General features: G+C 36.8%; 1 protein-coding gene across 2 annotated transcripts in view; it reads left to right on the top strand.

Annotated features, from left to right (window-relative positions):
• Positions 1-20,491, top strand: part of CNTN1 (contactin 1) — a 409,422-nt gene that overhangs the window by 356,076 nt on the left and 32,855 nt on the right. For both annotated transcript variants that reach the window (XM_061416436.1, XM_061416437.1), the window contains 2 exons: positions 8,489-8,601; positions 9,379-9,535. In XM_061416436.1, the coding sequence (XP_061272420.1) occupies positions 8,489-8,601; positions 9,379-9,535 (270 nt within the window). The remainder of the gene's footprint in view (positions 1-8,488; positions 8,602-9,378; positions 9,536-20,491) is intronic.

The following is a 20,491-nucleotide window of genomic DNA, read 5'->3' as shown; positions in this document are numbered from 1 at the left end:
TTTGTAAGGCCTCCCCAGACAGCCATTTTGCTTTTTTGCATTTCTTTTCCATGGGGATGGTCTTGATCCCTGTCTCCTGTACAATGTCACGAACCTCAGTCCATAGTTCATCAGGCAGTCTATATATCAGATCTAGGCCCTTAAATCTATCTCTCAGTTCCACTGTTTAATTATAAGGGATTTGATCTAGGTCATACCTGAATGGTCTAGTGGTCTTCCCTACTTTCTTCAATTTAAGTCTGAATTTGGCAATAAGGAGTTCATGGTCTGAGCCACAGTCAGCTCCTGGTCTTGTTTTTGCTGACTGTATAGAGCTTCTCCATCTTTGGCTGCAAAGAATATAATCAATCTGATTTTGGTGTTGACCATCTGGTGATGTCCATGTGTAGAGTCTTCTCTTGTGTTGTTGGAAAAGGGTGTTTGTTATGACCAGTGCATTTTCTTGGCAAAACTCTATTAGTCTTTGCTCTGCTTCATTCCGTATTCCAAGGCCAAACTTGCCTGTTACTCCAGGTGTTTCTTGACTTGTACTTTTGCATTCCAGTCCCCTATAATGAAAAGGACATCTTTTTTGGATGTTAGTTCTAAAAGGTCTTGTAGGTCTTCATAGAACTGTTCAACTTCAGCTTCTTCAGCCTTACTGGTTGGGGCATAGACTTGGATTACTGTGATATTGAATGGTTTGCCTTGGAAATGAACAGAGATCATTCTGTCGTTTTTGAGATTGCATCCAAGTACTGCATTTCGGACTCTTTTGTTGACCATGATGGCCACTCCATTTCTTCTGAGGGATTCCTGCCCACAGTAGTAGATATAATGGTCATCTGAGTTAAATTCACCCATTCCAGTCCATTTCAGTTCGCTGATTCCTAGAATGTCCACATTCACTCTTGCCATCTCTTGTTTGACCACTTCCAATTTGCCTTCATTCATGGACCTGACATTCCAGGTTCCTATGCAATATTGCTCTTTACAGCATCAGACCTTGCTTCTATCACCAGTCACATCCACAGCTGGGTATTGTTTTTGCTTTGGCTGCATCCCTTCATTCTTTCTGGAGTTATTTCTCCACTGATCTCCAGTAGCATATTGGGCACCTACTGCCCTGGGGAGTGTCTCTTTCAGTATCCTATCATTTTGCCTTTTCATACTGTTCATAGGGTTCTCAAGGCAAGAATACTGAAGTGGTACCTCAGTATTTAAGCATCAGCTTTGTAACTTATAAAATGAGCATTTATTCCTTTGTTATTTTTTCTTTTTCTTTTTCTTTTTTTTTATAAAATTTGCCATTCTCCCAAATCTTCCCACCCTCTCCCTCTCCCATAGAGTCCATAAGACTGTTCTATACATCAGTGTCTCTTTTGCTGTCTCGTACACAGGGTTATTGTTACCATCTTTCTAAATTCCATATATATGCGTTAGTATACTGTATTGGTGTTTTTCCTTCTGGCTTACTTCACTCTGTATAATAGGCTCCAGTTTCATCTACCTCATTAGAACTGATTCAAATGTTTTCTTTTTAATGGCTGAGTAATATTCCATTGTGTATATGTACCACAGCTTTCTTATCCATTCATCTGCTGATGGGCATCTAGGTTGCTTCCATGTCCTGGCTATTATAAACAGTGCTGCGATGAACATTAGGGTACACGTGTCTCTTTCCCTTCTGGTTTCCCCAGTGTGTATGCCCAGCAGTGGGATTGCTGGATCATAAGGCAGTTCTATTTCCAGTTTTTTAAGGAATCTCCACACTGTTCTCCATACTGTACTAGTTTGCATTCCCACTAACAGTGTAAGAGGGTTCCCTTTTCTCCACACCCTCTCCAGCATTTATTGCTTGTAGACTTTTGGATTGCAGCCATTCTGACTGGCGTGAAATGGTACCTCATAGTAGTTTTTCAATTTATTAATTTACCAAAAGTATGCTATGTGCCCTTGACAGCTCTAGGTATTGAGGATAGAGAAAAGATCAAGCCAGACCCAGATCCTCTTCTCATAGGATTTAACAAACTAATGGAAAGAGAGGGAGAGAGATAAGGAAGGAGAGAAAAATATGACAAATAAATATGATAACATCAAATGACAGAGCAATAAATTAAATAAATAGATAATGGAGGAATAGACCAAGATGACAGAGTAGAGGACTTGAGCTCACTTCCCTCAATGAACACATCAAAAACATACCTACATGTAGAGCAATTCTCACTGAAAAAAACTGGGGGCTATTGGAATCAAGGCTCTTAAGTAAGATCCTTGTAGAGTCAAGTTGAAAGGGAGAAGTAATCAGGTTGGGACCATAGCCCTAGTAGGGGACATAGAAGTGGAAGGGGGATATCCCAGGCTCAGAGGTCCTCCCTGGAGAGTGGTTTGAGCCACATCTAAGGTTCCCCAACCACAGAGTCCAGCACCAGGAAGATGAGTTCCAGTAGCAGATTTCAATACTGGTGGGACTTACAAGATGGCTGTAGAAAAATAAGATCTCATTCATGAAGAGCAAAATCTGCTGGAGTGATTTCCTGGGACAGCCCAGCATATGTCCCAGCCTGTTCCAGATGCCTTCTTCAGACCAACTCCCCAGTAAAACAAAGGCTACATTGCCAAGGAGATTGCGCAACTGTGGGGGATAGAACTGGCAAAGAACAAGCACTGGATCTGAATGGAGCAAAGAAAACCATTGCTTGTGCTCACAGAGGCTGTGAATTAGGAGCTCTCTCAAGCTCTGACTGTCTTGCCAGGACTGTCTTATCACATGCTCTGGCCTGCTCTGGGCACCCACTCTAGTACCCTTGCTCTAGCAGTGCTTAGCCCTGGGGCAAAGATGCTGTTGCTGGGGGGAGAGGGAGAGCACATTTAAAGGGAATGAAACCAGCTTAAACTTGACCCTCAAGGCTTCTGCTCCAGCACCCTGGGACCCAAAACTACCCTCAATAGAATGGTGATGGCCATTGAACATAGGAAAAGTTCCAGCTCCCACCTGCCTTTGGGTAGAGCTCCTCCATTTCCAGCCCGATATCCCACCAGCATGCCCTAGGAAAATATGTGATCTGTGCTAATTATAGATCCAGCTCTCCCACCAAAGCCACTGGGCATATGCTGACTGATAGAGCCACTACAACCTAGGAACACACCTTCAAGAACTGCTAGAATTACAGTTGAGCTATTTCAAATACTGAAAGATGACACTGTGAAAGTGCTACACTCAATATGCCAGCAAATTTGGAAAACTCAGCAGTGGCCACAGGACTGGAAAAGGTCAAGTTTCATCCCAATCCCAAAGAAAGGCAATGCCAAAGAATGTTTAAACTACCTCACATTTGTGCTCATTTCAAGTTCTAACAAAGTAATGCTTAAGATCCTTCAAGCTAGGCTTCAATAATACATGAACTGAGAACTTCCAGACGTACAAGTTGGATTTAGAAAAGGCAGAGGAACCAAAGATCAAACTGCCAACATCCATTGGATCATAGAAAAAGCAAGGGAATTCCAGGAAAAATATCTACTTCTTCCTTGACTACACTAAAGCCTTTGACTCTGTAGATCACAATAAACTTTAAAATTCTGAAAGAGATGGGAATATCAAACCACCTTTCCTGCCACCTGAGAAACCTGTATGCAGGTCAAAAAGCAACAGTTAGAACCAGACATGGAACAATGGACTGGATCAAAATTGGGACAGGGGTAGGTCAAGGCTGTTTATTGTCACCCTGCTTATTTAACTTCTATGCAGAGTACATCATTAGAAGTGCTGAGCTGGATGAAACACAAACTATAATCAAGATTGCTAGAAGAAATATCAATAACCTTAGATATGCAGATGCTACCACCCTTATGGCAGAAAGCAAAGAGGAACTAAAGAGCCTCTTGATGAAAGTAAAAGAGGAGAGTGAAAAAAAACTGATTTAAAATTCAACATTCAAAAAACTAATATAATGGTATTCAGTCCAATCATTTCACAACAAATAGATGGGGAAACAATGGAAACAGTGACAGACTTTATTTTCCTGGGCTCTAAAATTATTGTGGACAGTGACTGCAGCCATGAAAATAAAAGACACTTGCTTCTTGGAAGAAAAGCTATGACCAACCTAGACAGCATATTAAAAAGCAGAGACATTACTCTGCTGAAAAATGTCCATCTAGTCAAAGCTGTGGTTTTCCCAGTAGTCAAGTATGATGTGAGAGTTGGACCATAAAGAAGGTTGAGTGCTAAAAAATTGATGCTTTTGAACTGTGGTGCTGGAGAACACTCTTGAGAGTTCTTTGGACTGCAAAGAGATCAAACCAGTCAATACTAAAAGAAATCAAGCCTGAATATTCATTGGAAGGACTGATGCTGAAGCTGAAGCTCCAATCCTTTGACCACCTGATGCAAAGAGCTTTCTCATTTGAAAAGACCCTGATGCTACAAAAGATTGGAGGCTGGAGGAGAAGGGGACAACAGAGGATGAGATGGTTGGATGGTATCACCATCTCAACAGACATGAGTTTGAGCAAAGTCCTGGAGATAGTGAAGGACAGGGAAGCCTGGCATGCTGCACTCACGGGGTCACAGATAATCAGATATGACTGGGGAACTGAACAACAAGAAGTGTTTCACCTAATTTCAGAGTCTGAGAAACTTAAACCTGAATACAGAGAAATTACTTTAAAACAAAAGAACAAGGGAAAATCTCCTTAAAAAATGACTAATGAAACAGAGGTAAATAATTTACCAGATAGAGTTTGTCACTAGTAATAAGAATACTAACTGAACTTGGGAAAAGAATAAATGACAGTGAAAATCTTAACAAGAATTAGAAAATATAGAAAGGAATAAGTCACAACTGAAGAATGCAATGACTGAAAGGAAAACTAGATGGAATTAACAGCAAACTATGTGATATGCAGATGACACCACCCTTATGGCAGAAAGTGAAGAGGAACTAAAAAGCCTCTTGATTAAAGTGAAAGAGGAGAGTGAAAAAGTTGGCTTAAAGCTCAACATTCAGAAAACGAAGATCATGGCATCCGGTCCCATCACTTCATGGGAAATAGATGGAGAAACAGTGGAAACAGTGTCAGACTTTGTTTTTTTGGGCTCCAAAATCACTGCAGATGGTGACTGCAGCCATGAAATTAAAAGATGCTTACTCCTTGGAAGGAAAGTTATGACCAACCTAGATAGCGTATTAAAAAGCAGTGTATTGCTTTGTCAACAAAGGTCCGTCTAGTCAAGGCTATGGTTTTTCCTGCGGTCATGTATGGATGTGAGAGTTGGACTGTGAAGAAAGCTGAGCACCGAAGAATTGATGCTTTTGAAGTGTGGTGTTGGAGAAGACTCTTGAGAGTCCCTTGGACTGCAAGGAGATCCAACTGGCCCATTTTGAAGGAGATCAGCCCTGGGATTTCTTTGGAAGGAATGATGCTAAAGCTGAAACTCCAGTACTTTGGCCACCTCATGAGAAGAGTTGACTCATTGGAAAAGACTCTGATGCTGGGAGGGATTGGGGGCAGGAGGAGAAGGGGACGACAGAGGATGAGATGGCTGGATTGCATCACTGACTCAATGGAAGTGAGTCTCAGTGAACTCTGGCAATTGGTGATGGACATGGAGGCCTGGGGTGCTGCGATTAATGGGGTCGCTAAGAGTCGGACACGACTGAGTGACTGAACTAAACTGATGTGATACGAAAGATCTGGAAGACAGAATAATGGAAATAACCCAATCAGAACAGCAAAAGAAAAACAGATTTTAAGGGACTAGTTTAAGGGACCTCTGTGACAACATCAAGCATAGCAACATTTTTATTATAGAGAGTTCCAGAATAAGAAGAGAGAACAGGGCCAAAATATATTTGATGAAATTATGGCTGAAAATTTCCAAACCTGAAGAAGGAAAGAGATATCCAGATACAGGAATCACAGAGGATTCCAAACATGATGAACCCAAAGAAACCTAAGACATATTATAAAGAAAATAGCAGAAGTTAAAGAGAGAATTCCAAAGTCAGTAAGAGAAAAATAAAAAAAATCACATACAAGGGAACCTCCATAAGACTATTACCCGACATTTCTGCAGAAACTTTGCAGGCCAGATGGGATTGACCTAATATATTTAAAGTGCTAACAGGGAAAAACCTACAAACTAGGATACTCTATTCACTATGGTTATCAATCAGAATTGAGTTTATCAATACTAAACCAATCTTACAAAAATTTTTAAAGAATCTTTTCCAAGTGGAAAAGAGAAGGCTGCAACAAGTAGTAAGAATTAATAGAAAAGAAAAAATCCTACTAGTAAAGTCAAATATATAGTAAAGGTCTGTGGATCGAGCACTTGAATAAGCAACTATGAATATTTAAAAAAAAAGAAATTATAGAATTAACTATAACCACAAAAGACTATTAAGGGTTAAACATGCAGAAGTGAAATATGACATCAAAACACAAAACTTGCAAAGGAGGTTTAAAGAGTAGATATCTTAGAATGTGTTTGAACTTAAATGACTATAAGTTTAAGACAGGTAGATATGTTTATAGGTCAACATATATGAACTCCATGGGAAGTACAAATCAAAACCCACAATTGTACACACAGGAAAACTAGAGAGAAAGGAACACAAGCATGCAAATACAGAAAATCATCAAACCACAAGGGAAGAAACTAAAAGAACAGAGAACTACAGAAACAACCAGAAAACAAGTAACAGAATGGCATTAAGTACATTTCTATCAATAATCATTTCAAATGTCAATATGCTAAATGTTCTAATCAAAAGACATAGAATGCAAAAAAAAGGCATAGAGTGGTTGATTAAGTAGAAAAAAAGCCCCATGTATTTGATACTTTCAAAAGACTCACTTTAGAGCTAAAGACACACATATACTGAAAGTGAGAAGATGGCAAAGATATTTCATGCAAATGGAAACTAAAAGGGACTAGGGTTACGGGATTCAGAGATGCAAGCTGCTATATATAAAATAAATAAGCTACAAGGATATATTGTATGGCATTGATATACAATTTCATAGCTGCTATTTTATAACTTTTAAAGTGATATAATCAAAAATATGAATCACTGTTGTACACCTGAAACTAATATGGTAAATCAACTACAATTCAATTAAAGATAAATAATACATAAAATCTAAGAAATAACCAAATACGAACATTTAAAATGGTTTGGGTGGGAGCCAAATTCTAATAGGGTAGTTGGGAATGTCCTTTTAGAGAAGATCCTATCTGACCTAGGATATGAATAATAAGAAGGAGTACTTTGCTGAAGAGATTCTATCAGGCAGAGAAAATAACCAGTACAAAGCCTTTACATGAGAGGAGTTTGGTGTGTTTTAAGTGTAGAAAAGACAATGGTTCCAGCTCTGAATTGTGGAGGAGTCATATGAAGCAGGGTTTTACAGATCATAGTAAGGAGTTTAAATTCTTTCTAAGTGTCATAAGAAATCACTGGACAATTTTAAGGCAGAGAGTGATATTATATATATATTTAATTTTCTGTCTTCTGGGTAAACAAGGAACATAGTAGAGTAAGAGTAAAAGCTGTATAGCCAATTAGGAGGCCTTTTTTAATATTCAAGGAAGAGCTGATGGTGACCAGAGATGAAAAGAGATAGAAGCAGAAAATTTTCTGCAGGCAGAGTTGACAGTTTTCAGCTAATTTGTATGTTGGCAAAGAATGAAACAGAAGATTGAATAGATTTTGGCTTGAAACATTGGGAGTTTGGTTGTGCCATTTAGTAAATTTGGGAAACAGAGAAAAGCAAATTTGAAGGCTACATAGTAAATGTTCTGTCTTGATTATATTGCATTTGGGAAACCCTTTAAACATTGAGGAGGATATAGGAAGTTGGACACATATCTGTACAAGTTGAAAGATTACCTTGAGACAGAATCGTATGTATTTAAAGCCATAGGCCCAGATGTAAGGTTTGAGGAGATTTATACATAGAGGAAAGAAGAGCGCTCAGGATCAAGTCGTAAGTCATCCCAACATTGGGAAACTTGGCAGAGGTCATGGAGCTAGCAAAGAATGATTAATGAGAAGGAGCAATGTGAGAGACAGGAGGAAAGATTAGAAGAGATTATGAATTTAAGAAAAGATATTCAAGAAAGAATTAGAAGGTTAATTCTGTGAAATGTGAAGATGTTAAACTTGAAAAGAATAAAAAAGTGACATAAAATTTGGCTAACTGGAGGTGACTGATGACCTTGAGAACAGCAGTTTCTAAAGAGTGGTGGAAAAGAGACAACCAACTGAAAGTTGATGAGAAGAGAATAAGAGATCATTATATTACCTTACCTCCCAGGGCCACAAGGTACATTAAATGAAACCATGGATGCAAACCATAGGGCCAGGCACGTAATACAGACATCAAAATTAGCTATTTTTATTCCCACATCACTATCAGTATTATAATTCCTGATGTTGTGCAGCTTGCAGAACTGAAGTTGTATGTGGTTACCATCAGTAGCGTATTATTACTTTCACAGCTCCAAGCCAGCCTCCGCGGATCATCAGTTCCGTAAGGTCTGGTTCACGCTACATAATCACCTGGGATCATGTGGTTGCACTGTCAAATGAATCTACAGTGACGGGATATAAGGTATACAAAAGATCACTAGATTATTTCCTACACAAGCTTCATTCTTACAGAGTGACTGATATTTGTTTTTTCATTGTTGTTTTGTCAAAACCCATCCAGCTCTTATTCTAGTTGTGTAGTGGAATCAGACGACATAGTGCTATGATAAATTTTGAAATGAGAAAAGATCTTCAGTGAATTCCAGGAAAATACAATGTCAAGTGAATAAGATAGAATAACTACTTTAATAGAATTGTTAGAATAATTAGTGTTTAAGGAAGAGAGAAAGAATTGATTTCTGCTTGGCAGTGAGTAAGATAGTGTTGCCAAGCACATAGTGAATTCTTTGATGTATTGACTCACCCTCTGTAACTGAACAAAAATGGAAAAAAAAGATTTTTTATATAAATTCTTTATATCACTATCACATTTTTCAATGGATACCAAATTTTAGGAATAGTGTGAAAAATTCTAATTGTGAGGCAATTTTTTTAGACTATTTCAATATTTTGAAAGAGCCCTCATTGTATACCTTTTTTCATTAAAAAATACATTTTTAATTTCTATTTTAGATAGCTTCAAAAAATGAAATTCAGATGCTTAAGATGTGTCCTCTTGGATTAGCCTAAAATAAATAAAATCTATGTGATTAAAAAATAATATGGATTTTTCAGCTAGTTTACACATAGCTTCCTATTTTTTTTTAATTATTATAAGCATTTTTAGTCAAATTTAGTATTAGGGAATTGGTTCATTATTACCCATGTATTAAATAGTCCTATTCTGAAACTTTTAAAGGTACTCTATAGACCTGATGGCCAGCATGATGGCAAGCTGTATTCAACTCATAAACACTCCATAGAAGTCCCAATCCCCAGGGATGGAGAATATGTTGTAGAGGTTCGTGCACACAGTGATGGAGGAGATGGAGTGGTGTCTCAAGTCAAAATTTCAGGTAAGCCAATCATTTAAGACACATTTTAATTAACTACTCATAAGTTTCTAGGCCCATATGGGTTCCCAAATATAAATGTGGAACTTATATTCCCACTAATATCAGTATTATTTGTAAGTAGATTTGAAATGTTAAAGATGCTCTTCAACAAAGGGCAAAGCTGTTTTGTTCCCTTATGTGTCACAAAAGTACATGGGCAACATATCAGATACTTATTGATTATTATCTGAACATCAAAACACAATGGTATTTATTGAAATAATAAAAAATAATATCCAAACTTATACTAATAATATTATCCAAAGACAATAATATCCAAACTTCTCTAATATCAAAAGAAAATTCATTGGACTACTATTAATATTTTCCTAAACACTCTTTCCTTATCTTACACATATTAGTATAATAATAAGAAAGACTAGTAGATGACAATTCCTTCCTTTACCAATATATCTATTTGTCTCAGTATAGCTATTCCTTTTCTGAAAACTCTATTTTCACAGCATTGGTTAATTTGAAATAGATATGTAAGGCAGTGAATTTTTCCTCTATTTGAATTTGTAAAACTCTACTAATTTTTACAATTTTGTTGCTTTTCTCTCACTCTGTACACATGGTTTAGTACTGGATTAAAATCAATGTTATTTTGAGAATTTTATGAGACTATGAAATTCTAGAAGATGCTAAATCAAAGATGAAGTAATTGATTTAGAAGAAAATTTGATGATCTATGGTTAAATAGATGAATATGGCTATATATTAACCTAATAAAAAGTCCTTTAAAACAATGCCAGCGTTTTTTGTCCAAACATAACTATACAAAGAAACTGTTGAATTAACATGAAATGTCAGATGTTAGGTAAATAGTATAATTTGAGACTTTAAAAAAAATGTTTGGATTTATTTGCAAATTATTTAAACTATTTGCAATGAGAAAAGTATATGAATACAAATGGAAATTTTACATTTTCATATGAATTTAAATTATTTACATTAAAAACAATTTTAGTTTAGACATTGTTATTATGTCTTTTACAAAATTTAGAAATTGCAAAAAATGAAAGGAAAATAAAATAGTCATATTCCACTCTAAGTGCTTAACTCATGTTCAGTGGAATTCGCTTTAAGTTACCCTATAGACATTTGTAATTTCATGTGTGGGCTTTTATTGAATATATCCTGTCATATCCAAATTTTATCAATTATGTTTCATGAACATTGAAAATTTCATGAATTTTATTTAAAATCTCTGTAACTCAAATGGTAAAGAATCTGCCTTCAATGCGGTAGACCTGGGTTCGATCCCTGGGTATGGAAGGTCTTCTAGAGAAGGGAATGGCAATCCAGTCCAGTATTCTTGCCTGGAGAATCCCATGGACAGAAGAGCCTTGTGGGCTATAGTCCGTGGTGTCACAGAGAGTCAGACACGACTGAGCGACTAACACTGAGACTACTATTCTCTCAAACAAATGTGCAAAATTATCTACTTATTTCAGTTTTTTCTATCATAAATAATACTATTTTCACTGCATTTTTATAAATCTTTCTGCAGGTTAAATATAAATAATCTTCCTGAAGGTTAAATTCAAACAATGAGTTAAAGAGTTTTACTTCTATATTTCAAATTTTCTTTTAAAATATGTATCAACTTATGTTCCTATTATTATTGTGTATGAGTGCATTTTCTACTGCACCACTCCAACACTAGTCTCTATATTTTAAGTCATCACTATTTTGATAGGAGAACATGGCATCTTTGTATTTTTGAAACGTTTTCTAAATTTTGAACTTGGATAGCACACAGATTCAATAGTTTTACACTTAGAAGGGCTGTTTCACAAAAGGAAATTATTTTGAATGTGATAAAATGCAAAAAATCCTGAGTAAGTTGCTTTTGAAAACTGACCTTCCCTCTCTAGAAGCCAGACAGTGGCATACTGTTGTTCTCTTCATTTTTACCCTTGATGTGTTCCTGCTGCTGCTAAGTCACATCAGTCGTGTCTGACTCTGTGCGACCCCATAGATGGCAGCCCACCAGGCTCCCCCATCCCTGGGATTCTCTAGGCAAGAACACTGGAGTGGGTTGCCATTTCCTTCTTCAATGCATGAAAGTGAAAAGTGAAAGTGAAGTTGCTCAGTCGTGTCCAACCCTCAGTGACCCCATGGACTGCAGCCTTCCAGGCTTGTCCATCCATCGAATTTTCCAGGCAGGAGTACTGGAGTGGGGTGCCATTGCCTTCTCCGTGATGTGTTCCTAATGTGAAGCAAAAGGTAGTTCCTGGGATTTAAACTACAGAAGTTTGTAGCAGTGACAAAGGCTGTAGCAGTGGCAGTAGCATCAGTAGAGTTGTAACTAGTGATGTCCTGGTAAATGTTAAACAATTGACTCTCTGAAGGTGGGAGGAAGCCCTGGTATATAGTGTTTGCCAATTTTTAGGATGTAAATATTTTCATCATGTCTGATTTCAAGCTTGCTACATGATGTCCCTAAACGCGGAGTTGGAAGGAGGTGCTCAGGAGCACAAGTTTCCCTAGTGCTCAATGGTAAAGAATCTCCCTACCATATAGGAGATGTGGGTTCAGTCTCTGGGTGGAAAAGATCCCCTGGGAAAGGAAATGGCAGCCCACTCCAGTCTTCTTGCCTGGGAAATCCCATGGACAGAGGAGCCTGGTGGGCTACAGTCAGTGGGGTCACAAAGAGTTGGACACTTGGCAACTAAACAAGCTCAGGAGCACACTGTGATAGGGTTGTCACCATCCAGACGCAATAGGCATAACCTCATGAGCATTGATGAAGATGAACTGCAGTAAAGTGATGAAAGTGAAAGTGTAACCCACATTGCTGGCAGATTCTTTACCAACTGAGCCACCAGGGAAGCCCGAGACCACTGGAGTGGGTAGCCTGTCCCTTCTCCAGGGGATTTTCCCCACCCAAGAATTGAACCGAGGTCTCCTGCATTGCAGGCAGATTCTTTACCATCTGAGCTACCAGGGAAGCCCAGGGAAGGGATTCCCTCCTACCTCAGTTGGTATAGAATCTGCCTGCAATGCCTGAGACCTGGGTTCAATTCCTGGTTTGGGAAGATCCCCTGGCGAAAGAAGTAGCAACCCACTCCAGTATTCTTGCCTGGGCAATCCATCCGACAGAAGAGCCTGGTAGGCTACAGACCATGGGGTCGCAAGAGTCAAACATGACTTAGTGATTAATACCAACCAAAGTGATGAAGCTGAGTATTTACTATCTTTTATCTAATTTTTTTTCAATTAACTGATAAATTTACATAGTTTCAATTTTAATAACAGCATTTTAAACAACCCACTCACGAATTTCCTTAAAATGTAACAGTCACCTTTTGGCAGGTAGCATGGACCAGCTGCAGCACCCCAAGTTTATAGTCTGATTTCAGGGTGTAAACAGCCCATATACAGAAGACACAGTATGATTTTTTAGAAACTTGAAATATACTCAGAATAGTTTCCTTTTATTGCTAAATAATGGAAAATGTTTTATTAATGCAGAATTTCTGTTATTTATCTCTTAATTTGGTCAGAACTGTACAAAAAAACCCTCCAAAACCTGTAGAATTAATATTAAGAAATATCAGATATTTTATGAACACACCATTCTAGAATTTTCTCATTTATTATTTTCAAATTATTTGTAATGGGAAAAGCATTTGAATACACATGAAAATGTTAGACTTTTCGTTAAGTTTAAAAGACTCCCAGTACTTTCCTTTGTTTCAATTTTTGTGCCTAAAATATGTAGCTATGAATATAATACATTGCTACATTTTCATGTCTATATACATCATGCTGTTCATTCATTTTTCTCATTCAAAAAATATACATGAAATGCCTAAAATACTTCAGGCATAATTTACATACTTAAAATGTTCTACCATTTATATATTTCCACATGCTTTGGAGTCTACATCACAATCATCCCCCTCTGGCTCTACTATAATTCTAAAATTTCTCTTGGCTTCCAACTTTGGCTTCCTATATATAGTATATAGGCTGTATAACAGCCAGACTGATCCTTCCAAACATAAGTCAAATCATATAGCTTTCCTCTTAGAAAAACATCCCATAGAATAAAATCAAAACCCTTCACCACTTGCCTGTATAATTTGGTCCTCCCACTCTTCCTTCAGTTGATTTCACCTGTGCTCCTTTAACCCTTTTTGCTTCTTGAACACACCAGCATTATCCACCCTTTAAACATTATTCAACCTCTAAGCCTCTGTTCTTGCCACTGTCTGGAATTCTGTGGATTTTGGCACTGCTGGTTATTTCTGTCATTTTTGTTTCTGCTCAGATGTCACCTTCTGAAGGAAGAATTATTATATGTCCATCAATGTAACATAGCCCCCTACTCTAGTGCTTTTCATATCACATCATTTTTTCAATTTATTCATATTTATAGCTATTAGAATTATTTATTAATTTATACTGTTCACTGTCTATATCCTTACTTGTATCTAAGCTCTGTGGGATCAAGTTCTTGCTTGCCTTGTTCAATCCTTGAATCCTTAGAATTCAAGGGACATATCTGGCACGTAACAGGGTATTAACAAATAATTGTTTAATTAATTAATGGTTTCTGTATAGAGGAAGATTTAGTTATAAGAATAATTGGGGCAACTTAAACTGTAATTTAGATGTCTAGAATGTTGATATGCTATCCTGTTGGGCACATGATTTATGCCATGCTAATCTACAAATTTGATTCTTACAAAGATTAAGACTTCATATCAGAGATATTCTAGAAAATTGATTAGACATGGTAATCTGTAACTCTATTTATCTCTGACCTGAACACTGTCATCTGCTCTCTTAATAAATTATTCCTTTTCAGATTGCTTATAGTTCACATAGAGGCAAGCATAACACTGCAAATGTTTCGTCACAAACATACTATGTCTGATACATTCTATATTGTCTTTTAAGAATCCTTTGTTTTTATAGATCACTGTGAATGAAATTAAGAATCAGGTGAAATTTAACTATACATTTTAATACAAAGTAATTTATCTTAATGGCAACCCACTCCAGTATTCTTGCCTGGAAAATCCCATGGATGGAGGATCCTGGTAGGCTACAGTCCATGTGGTCACAAAGAGTTGGACATGACTGAGTGACATCACTTCACTTCTTCATGAAATACACACTTATAAAACTTCAGAATATAAATTGACAAAACACATCCACAGAGAAGCAGTATTTCCTTACTGATGTGTCAATGTGCATATTTTGAGCTTTTATTTTTCTTTTAGTTTTAAACACACTAAAGCTATCTTATTCAAATCAAGAGTTTCAAGGACATTTTAGCGTTTGGACTACTTAAAATCAAAAAAGGTAGTCATTTGAACCCTTTAAAGTGTTAGTAATATGACCAGATATTTGCACTTGAAAAATTACTTTGTTGTTTGTGGAAAATATATACAGTAGGAGAGTAAGATAGAAGGACATGAATTACAAGGTTATTATCATAGAATGATTAATATGATGATGGTCTGGATTGGAAAGAAGGCAGTGGTAAAGTCTAGGATAGGTTCTAAAAGAACGAGACATCTTTTCTGCTTGATTTAAAGTTACTATAGATTTATTTTGTTGACTTTATGTCTTCTAATAAATCTGCAATTTATCCTGATGTTACCATAGATGATATTATCTAAACATTTAACCTACTATTTTTGGTAACTCCAAGCTATTTAGTTAAACTACATAACCAAAGCCACTGACTTCAACACTGATGAAAAACACATTTTGTTTTTTCAGTTTGTTCTCTTCCCAGTAGCAGAAGTTAAAGGGCTAGGAAACCGTTCTCTAGTGAAAACTTTAGATGTCTGACTACCGTTACTCACATGCTCCCTTCTCCACTGTCTATGTTTAATTCCTACTTTATGAAATTAAAGTTCTTCATTAACATCAGCAATTTTGCAAATACCTTAGTAAGCATTTTCAAAACAAAAAATAGTCTGAGCGTCTAATTTTATACAATAGCCTCTATATACATGGTGGTCTAAGGCTTACTTTAACCTGTCTTATTTAATGACAGGATGCCATATTCTTAAGTGATCTCCATATCTGTAACCTTGTCAATGTTCTGTATCATTTGAAAAATAAATTTCAATAAATAAATTACCTACTAGCCTAAAATTTTGACATGGTATATTATGTCACAGTAAAGTTAAGTTGAACGTCATTTTTATAAGTTAATCATCATAACTTTAAAGTTTTATATTTGTGACTATGAGACAATCAAATATTGTCATTCAAGAAATGCTATCACTCAAACCATTTTGAAATAATCAAATATTTTGTTTTCCTTTGCTATATTTTGTGAGGGATGCAAGAGAGTGAATCCAACCTGTATATTTCTAGGCTGACAAATATCTTACATTTAAAATTACCTCTAAAATATAAATTCCTTTTATTACCATTCAGTCATGACTACCCACTTAAAATGTTTTCTGACTCTATTGCGGTGCTTGACTCTTCTAGTTTTGTAACAAGACTAAAATAAATGTGAAGGTATCTGAGCAAACTAATACTTTTTCACATCTTTATATTTGATTTAGAGACTGACTCAGTGCCCTGTTCATTGTCAATGTATGAATGATCCATGTTTGTTTCAGCAGTTGATGGACAGGGTTAGGGACTCCCAGTAAAGAAGTTCTCAAAGGTTTACTTACCCTTCAGAAGCTTTGGGCAATAATTCTAGGAGCAGATTTTGTCACTTTGTCAGACCATGCGTAGCATCTCTCCATCTAAACTAATCTGGGTTCTCCTGAATCTTCCCCAAGGTTTATTTATTTATTTATTAGTTACTAGTAAGTTCACACAACACCCAAGATATTTTGTTCATTAACTTAGTTGCAGATATAATTTGATTATAAAAATCCACACTGGAATACATTATAAAAATAGAAGAGAAAATAAGAAATCATCCCCCAATATTTCAGTCCAATGCAGTCACTCAGTCATGTCCAGCTGTTTGCAATCCCATGGACTGCAGCACGCCAGGCTTCCCTGTCCATCACCAACACCCGGAGCTTAATCAAACTCATACCCATTGAGTCGATAATGCCACCCAACTATCTTATCCTCTGTCATCCCCTTCTCCTCCCGCCTTCAATCTTTCCCAGCATCAGGGTCTTTTCCAATGAGTCAGTTCTTCGCATCAGGTGGCCAAAGTGTTGGAGTTTCAGCTTCAGCATCAGTCCTTCTAATGAATATTCAGGACTAATCTCCTTTAGGATTAACTGGTTGGATCTCCTTGCAGTTCAAGGGACTCTCAAGAGTCTTCTCCAACACCACAGTTCAAAAGCATCAATTCTTGGGCACTCAGCTTACTTTATGGTTCAACTCTCACATCCATACATGCCTACTGGAAAAAAAATAGCTTTGACTAGATGGACCCTTGTTAGCAAAGTAATGTCTTTGCTTTTTAATATGCTGTCTACGTTGGTCACAGCTTTTCTTCCAAGGAGCAAGCATCTGTTAGTTTCATGGCTGCAGTCACCATCTGCAGGGATTTTGGAGCCCCCCAAAATAAAGTCTGTCACTGTTTCCATTGTTTCCCCATCTACTTGCCATGAACTGATGGGACCAGATGCCATGATTTTAGTTTTCTGAATATTGAGTTTTAAGCTAACTTTTTAACTCTTCTCTTTTACTTTCATCAAGAGGCTCTTTAGTTCTTCGCTTTCTGCCATAAGGGTTGTGTCATCTGTATATCTATGGTTATTGATATTTCTCCTAACAATCTTGATTCCAGCTTGTACTTCATCCAGTCCAGCATTTCTTATGATGTACTCTGCATATAAATTAAATAAGCAGGGTTACAGTATATAGCCTTAACATACTCGTTTCCCAATTTGGAACCAGTATGTTGTTCCATGTCCAGTTCTTACTGTTGCTTTTTGACCTGAATACAGATTTCTCAGGAGGCAGGTTTGGTATTCCCATCTCTTTAAGAATTTTCCACAGTTTTTTGTGATCCATACAATCAAAGGCTTTGGCATAGTTAATAAAGCAGAAGTAGATGTATTTTTGGAACTCTCTTTTTTTCTCAATGATCCAGCGGATGTTGGCAACTTGATCTCTGGTTCCTCTGGATTTTCTAAATCCATCTTGAACATCTGGAAGTTCATAGTTCACATACTGTTGAAGTCTGGCTCAGAAAATTTTGAGCATTACTTTGCTAACATGTGAAATGAGTGTAATTGTGCGGTAGTTTGTGCATTCTTTGGCATTGCCTTTCTTTGGGATTTGAGTGAAAATGGACCTTTTCCTGTCCTGTGGTCACTGCTGAGTTTTCCAAATTTGCTGACATATTGAGGGCAGTACTTTCAGAGCATCATCTTTTAGGATTTGAAATAGCTCAACTGGAATTCCATCACCTCCACTAGCTTTGTTTGCAATGATACTTCCTAAGGCCCACTTGACTTTGCATTCCAAGATGTCTGGCTATAGGTGAATGATCACACCATTGTGCTTATCTGGGTCATGAAGATCATTTTTGTATAGTTCTTCTGTGTATTCTTGCCACCTCTTCTTAATATCTTCTGCTTCTGTTAGGTCCATACCATTTCCGTCCTTTATTATGCCCATCTTTGCATGAAATATTCCCTTGGTATCTCTAATTTTCTTGAAGATATCCCTAGTTTTTCCCATTCTATTATTTTCCTCTATTTCTTTGTATTGATCACTGAGGAAGGCTCTCTTATCTCTCCTTGCTATTCTTTGGAACTCTGCATCCAAATGAGTATATCTTTCCTTCTCTTCTTTGCCTTTTGCTTCTCTTCTTTTCACAGTTATTTGTAAGGCCTCCTCAGACAACCATTTTGCCTCCAGTGAAAATAATTTTTCCCTCTGATAAAATTTACTCTCAAAACATTCCATATTTGTATAACACATTTGCTCTGCAGAACACTGATTCATTCAATGGACAGCTACTGAACACCTGCAATATGTCAGGCTATTGCTAGGTTACTGGTTACAACAATTGGCAAGCCCTTCTGAAGCTTGCATGCAGCAACATGGATAGACCCGTAGATTATCATACTAAGTAAAGTAAGTCAGACAAAAAAAGACAAATGTCTTATGACATTATTATATGTGGATTCTAAAATATGACACAAGTGAACTTATTTACAAAGCATAAAAAGAGCTGCAGACATAGAAGAAAAACTTATGGTTACCAAAGGGGAGAGGGAATAAGGAAGGAATAAATTAGAAGCTTGGGATTAACAGATACATACTACTTATATGTAACACAGATAAACAAGGACTTACTGTATAGCACTGGAAACTATATTCAATATCTTACAATAAACTATAATGGAAAAGAATATAAAACATGTATGTTTGTACATATATATACACATAACTGAATCACTTTATTGTATACCAGAAATTACCACAACATTGTAAATCAATTTATAAAAATAAGAACGCTAATAGATACCAGGAAAATAAAGCGCTAATCCAAATAATAACATTTATCTAGATATAGATTTATTAAGGCCTATAAGAAAAAATAACAAGCTAATATAGAGAATAAAAGAGGTAAGACTGATTTAAATAAGATGAGCAGGTTAAGCCTCCTTTAAATAGGAGATGTTTAGGCTGAGGCCTAAAAAGGAACTAGACAGACCACACAAATGAGGCTAAGAGTCACAGGGACAAGGAAGGAGCATGACATGTTCAAGAAGCTGAAAAACCAGTGAGACTATTACATAAAGGGGATGAACTGGAGAGATTAGGAGGGGCAAAGCCATAAATGGCCATGATTCCATCTCAGACTCATACTCTTCTCCTCTCATTCTATTTCTCTCCCTTTTCCTATCCTTAAAGGTTTTTGTCAGATGTTTGTACTTTATCCTGTGTTCAGTGGGAAAATATTGATGAGCCTTTACAAGATGAGTGATGCAATCTGATTTAAGATCATCTTTGCTATAGCGCTGAAAACAGTTAAAGTGGAACAAAAGGGGAATTGGTGGGATTGGTAAGAAAATAGCAAGTTTGAAATCCAATCATTACAAGCAGATTCTCCTTCAGAAAGAATTGATATATAGGATAGTTTAATTTTTTTGTTGCTCTGAGATGTAAAGCAAATTGCAAGACATTTTCTAGCATAAATGACTAAAGAAGACATTGTATACAATTCAGAGGATGAAATGTACATTTTAAATGTTTTTAATAAAAATTTTCAGGTGGACTATTAGAGATATTAATAAAAATATAAAGAATTCATAAGCTGGCTGGAAGAAAATGTCTGTCTCATCTTGTTCAGCTCCTTCCCAAAGTTTGGAATTCCCCGCAGGACATTGATGGTTTATGCTCTCTCAGCATCGGCTGAAACACTGTTAGTGATGGGGAGGAAATTAACCCATTTTACAAGCAGTCTTGTAAATATCAAAAGCTTTAATCAACAGATTATAAATCTCAATCAGTTCTATAATGATTGAATTAGTTTCCAATAAAATCAAACTCATAGGATCAAACTATATACTGCTACATAATTGTTTCTTTTCTCTTCTGAAAGTGAAAGATGGGGCAGATTTAGGGGAAAAAAATAATAACATCTCTGGATATTTTAATCAAGTATTTAATTAGAGTCTTAAAAAAGGAAACAAAACCTTGTATAAGAACTATGATAATGAATATCTGCTGGCTTTAAGAAAAGTAGCTAAAAGGAGCCCAATTGGTGGTCCAGTTCAGTTCAGTTCAATCACTCAGTCATATCCGACTCTTTGTGACCCCATGGACTGCAGCATGCCAGGCTTCGCTGCCCAGCACTAACATCCAGAGCTTGCTCAAACTCATGTCCATTGAGTGCCATCCAAACATCTCATCCTCTGTTGTCCCCTTCTCCTCCTGCCCTTAATCTTTCCCAGCATGAGGGTCTTTTCCAATGAGTCAGTTCTTTGCATCAGGTGACCA

This window comes from Bos javanicus, chromosome 5 (assembly GCF_032452875.1).
Source record: "Bos javanicus breed banteng chromosome 5, ARS-OSU_banteng_1.0, whole genome shotgun sequence".
In the NCBI taxonomy this organism is placed as follows: domain Eukaryota; kingdom Metazoa; phylum Chordata; class Mammalia; order Artiodactyla; family Bovidae; genus Bos; species Bos javanicus.
This window is presented reverse-complemented; position numbering and strand designations above follow the sequence as displayed.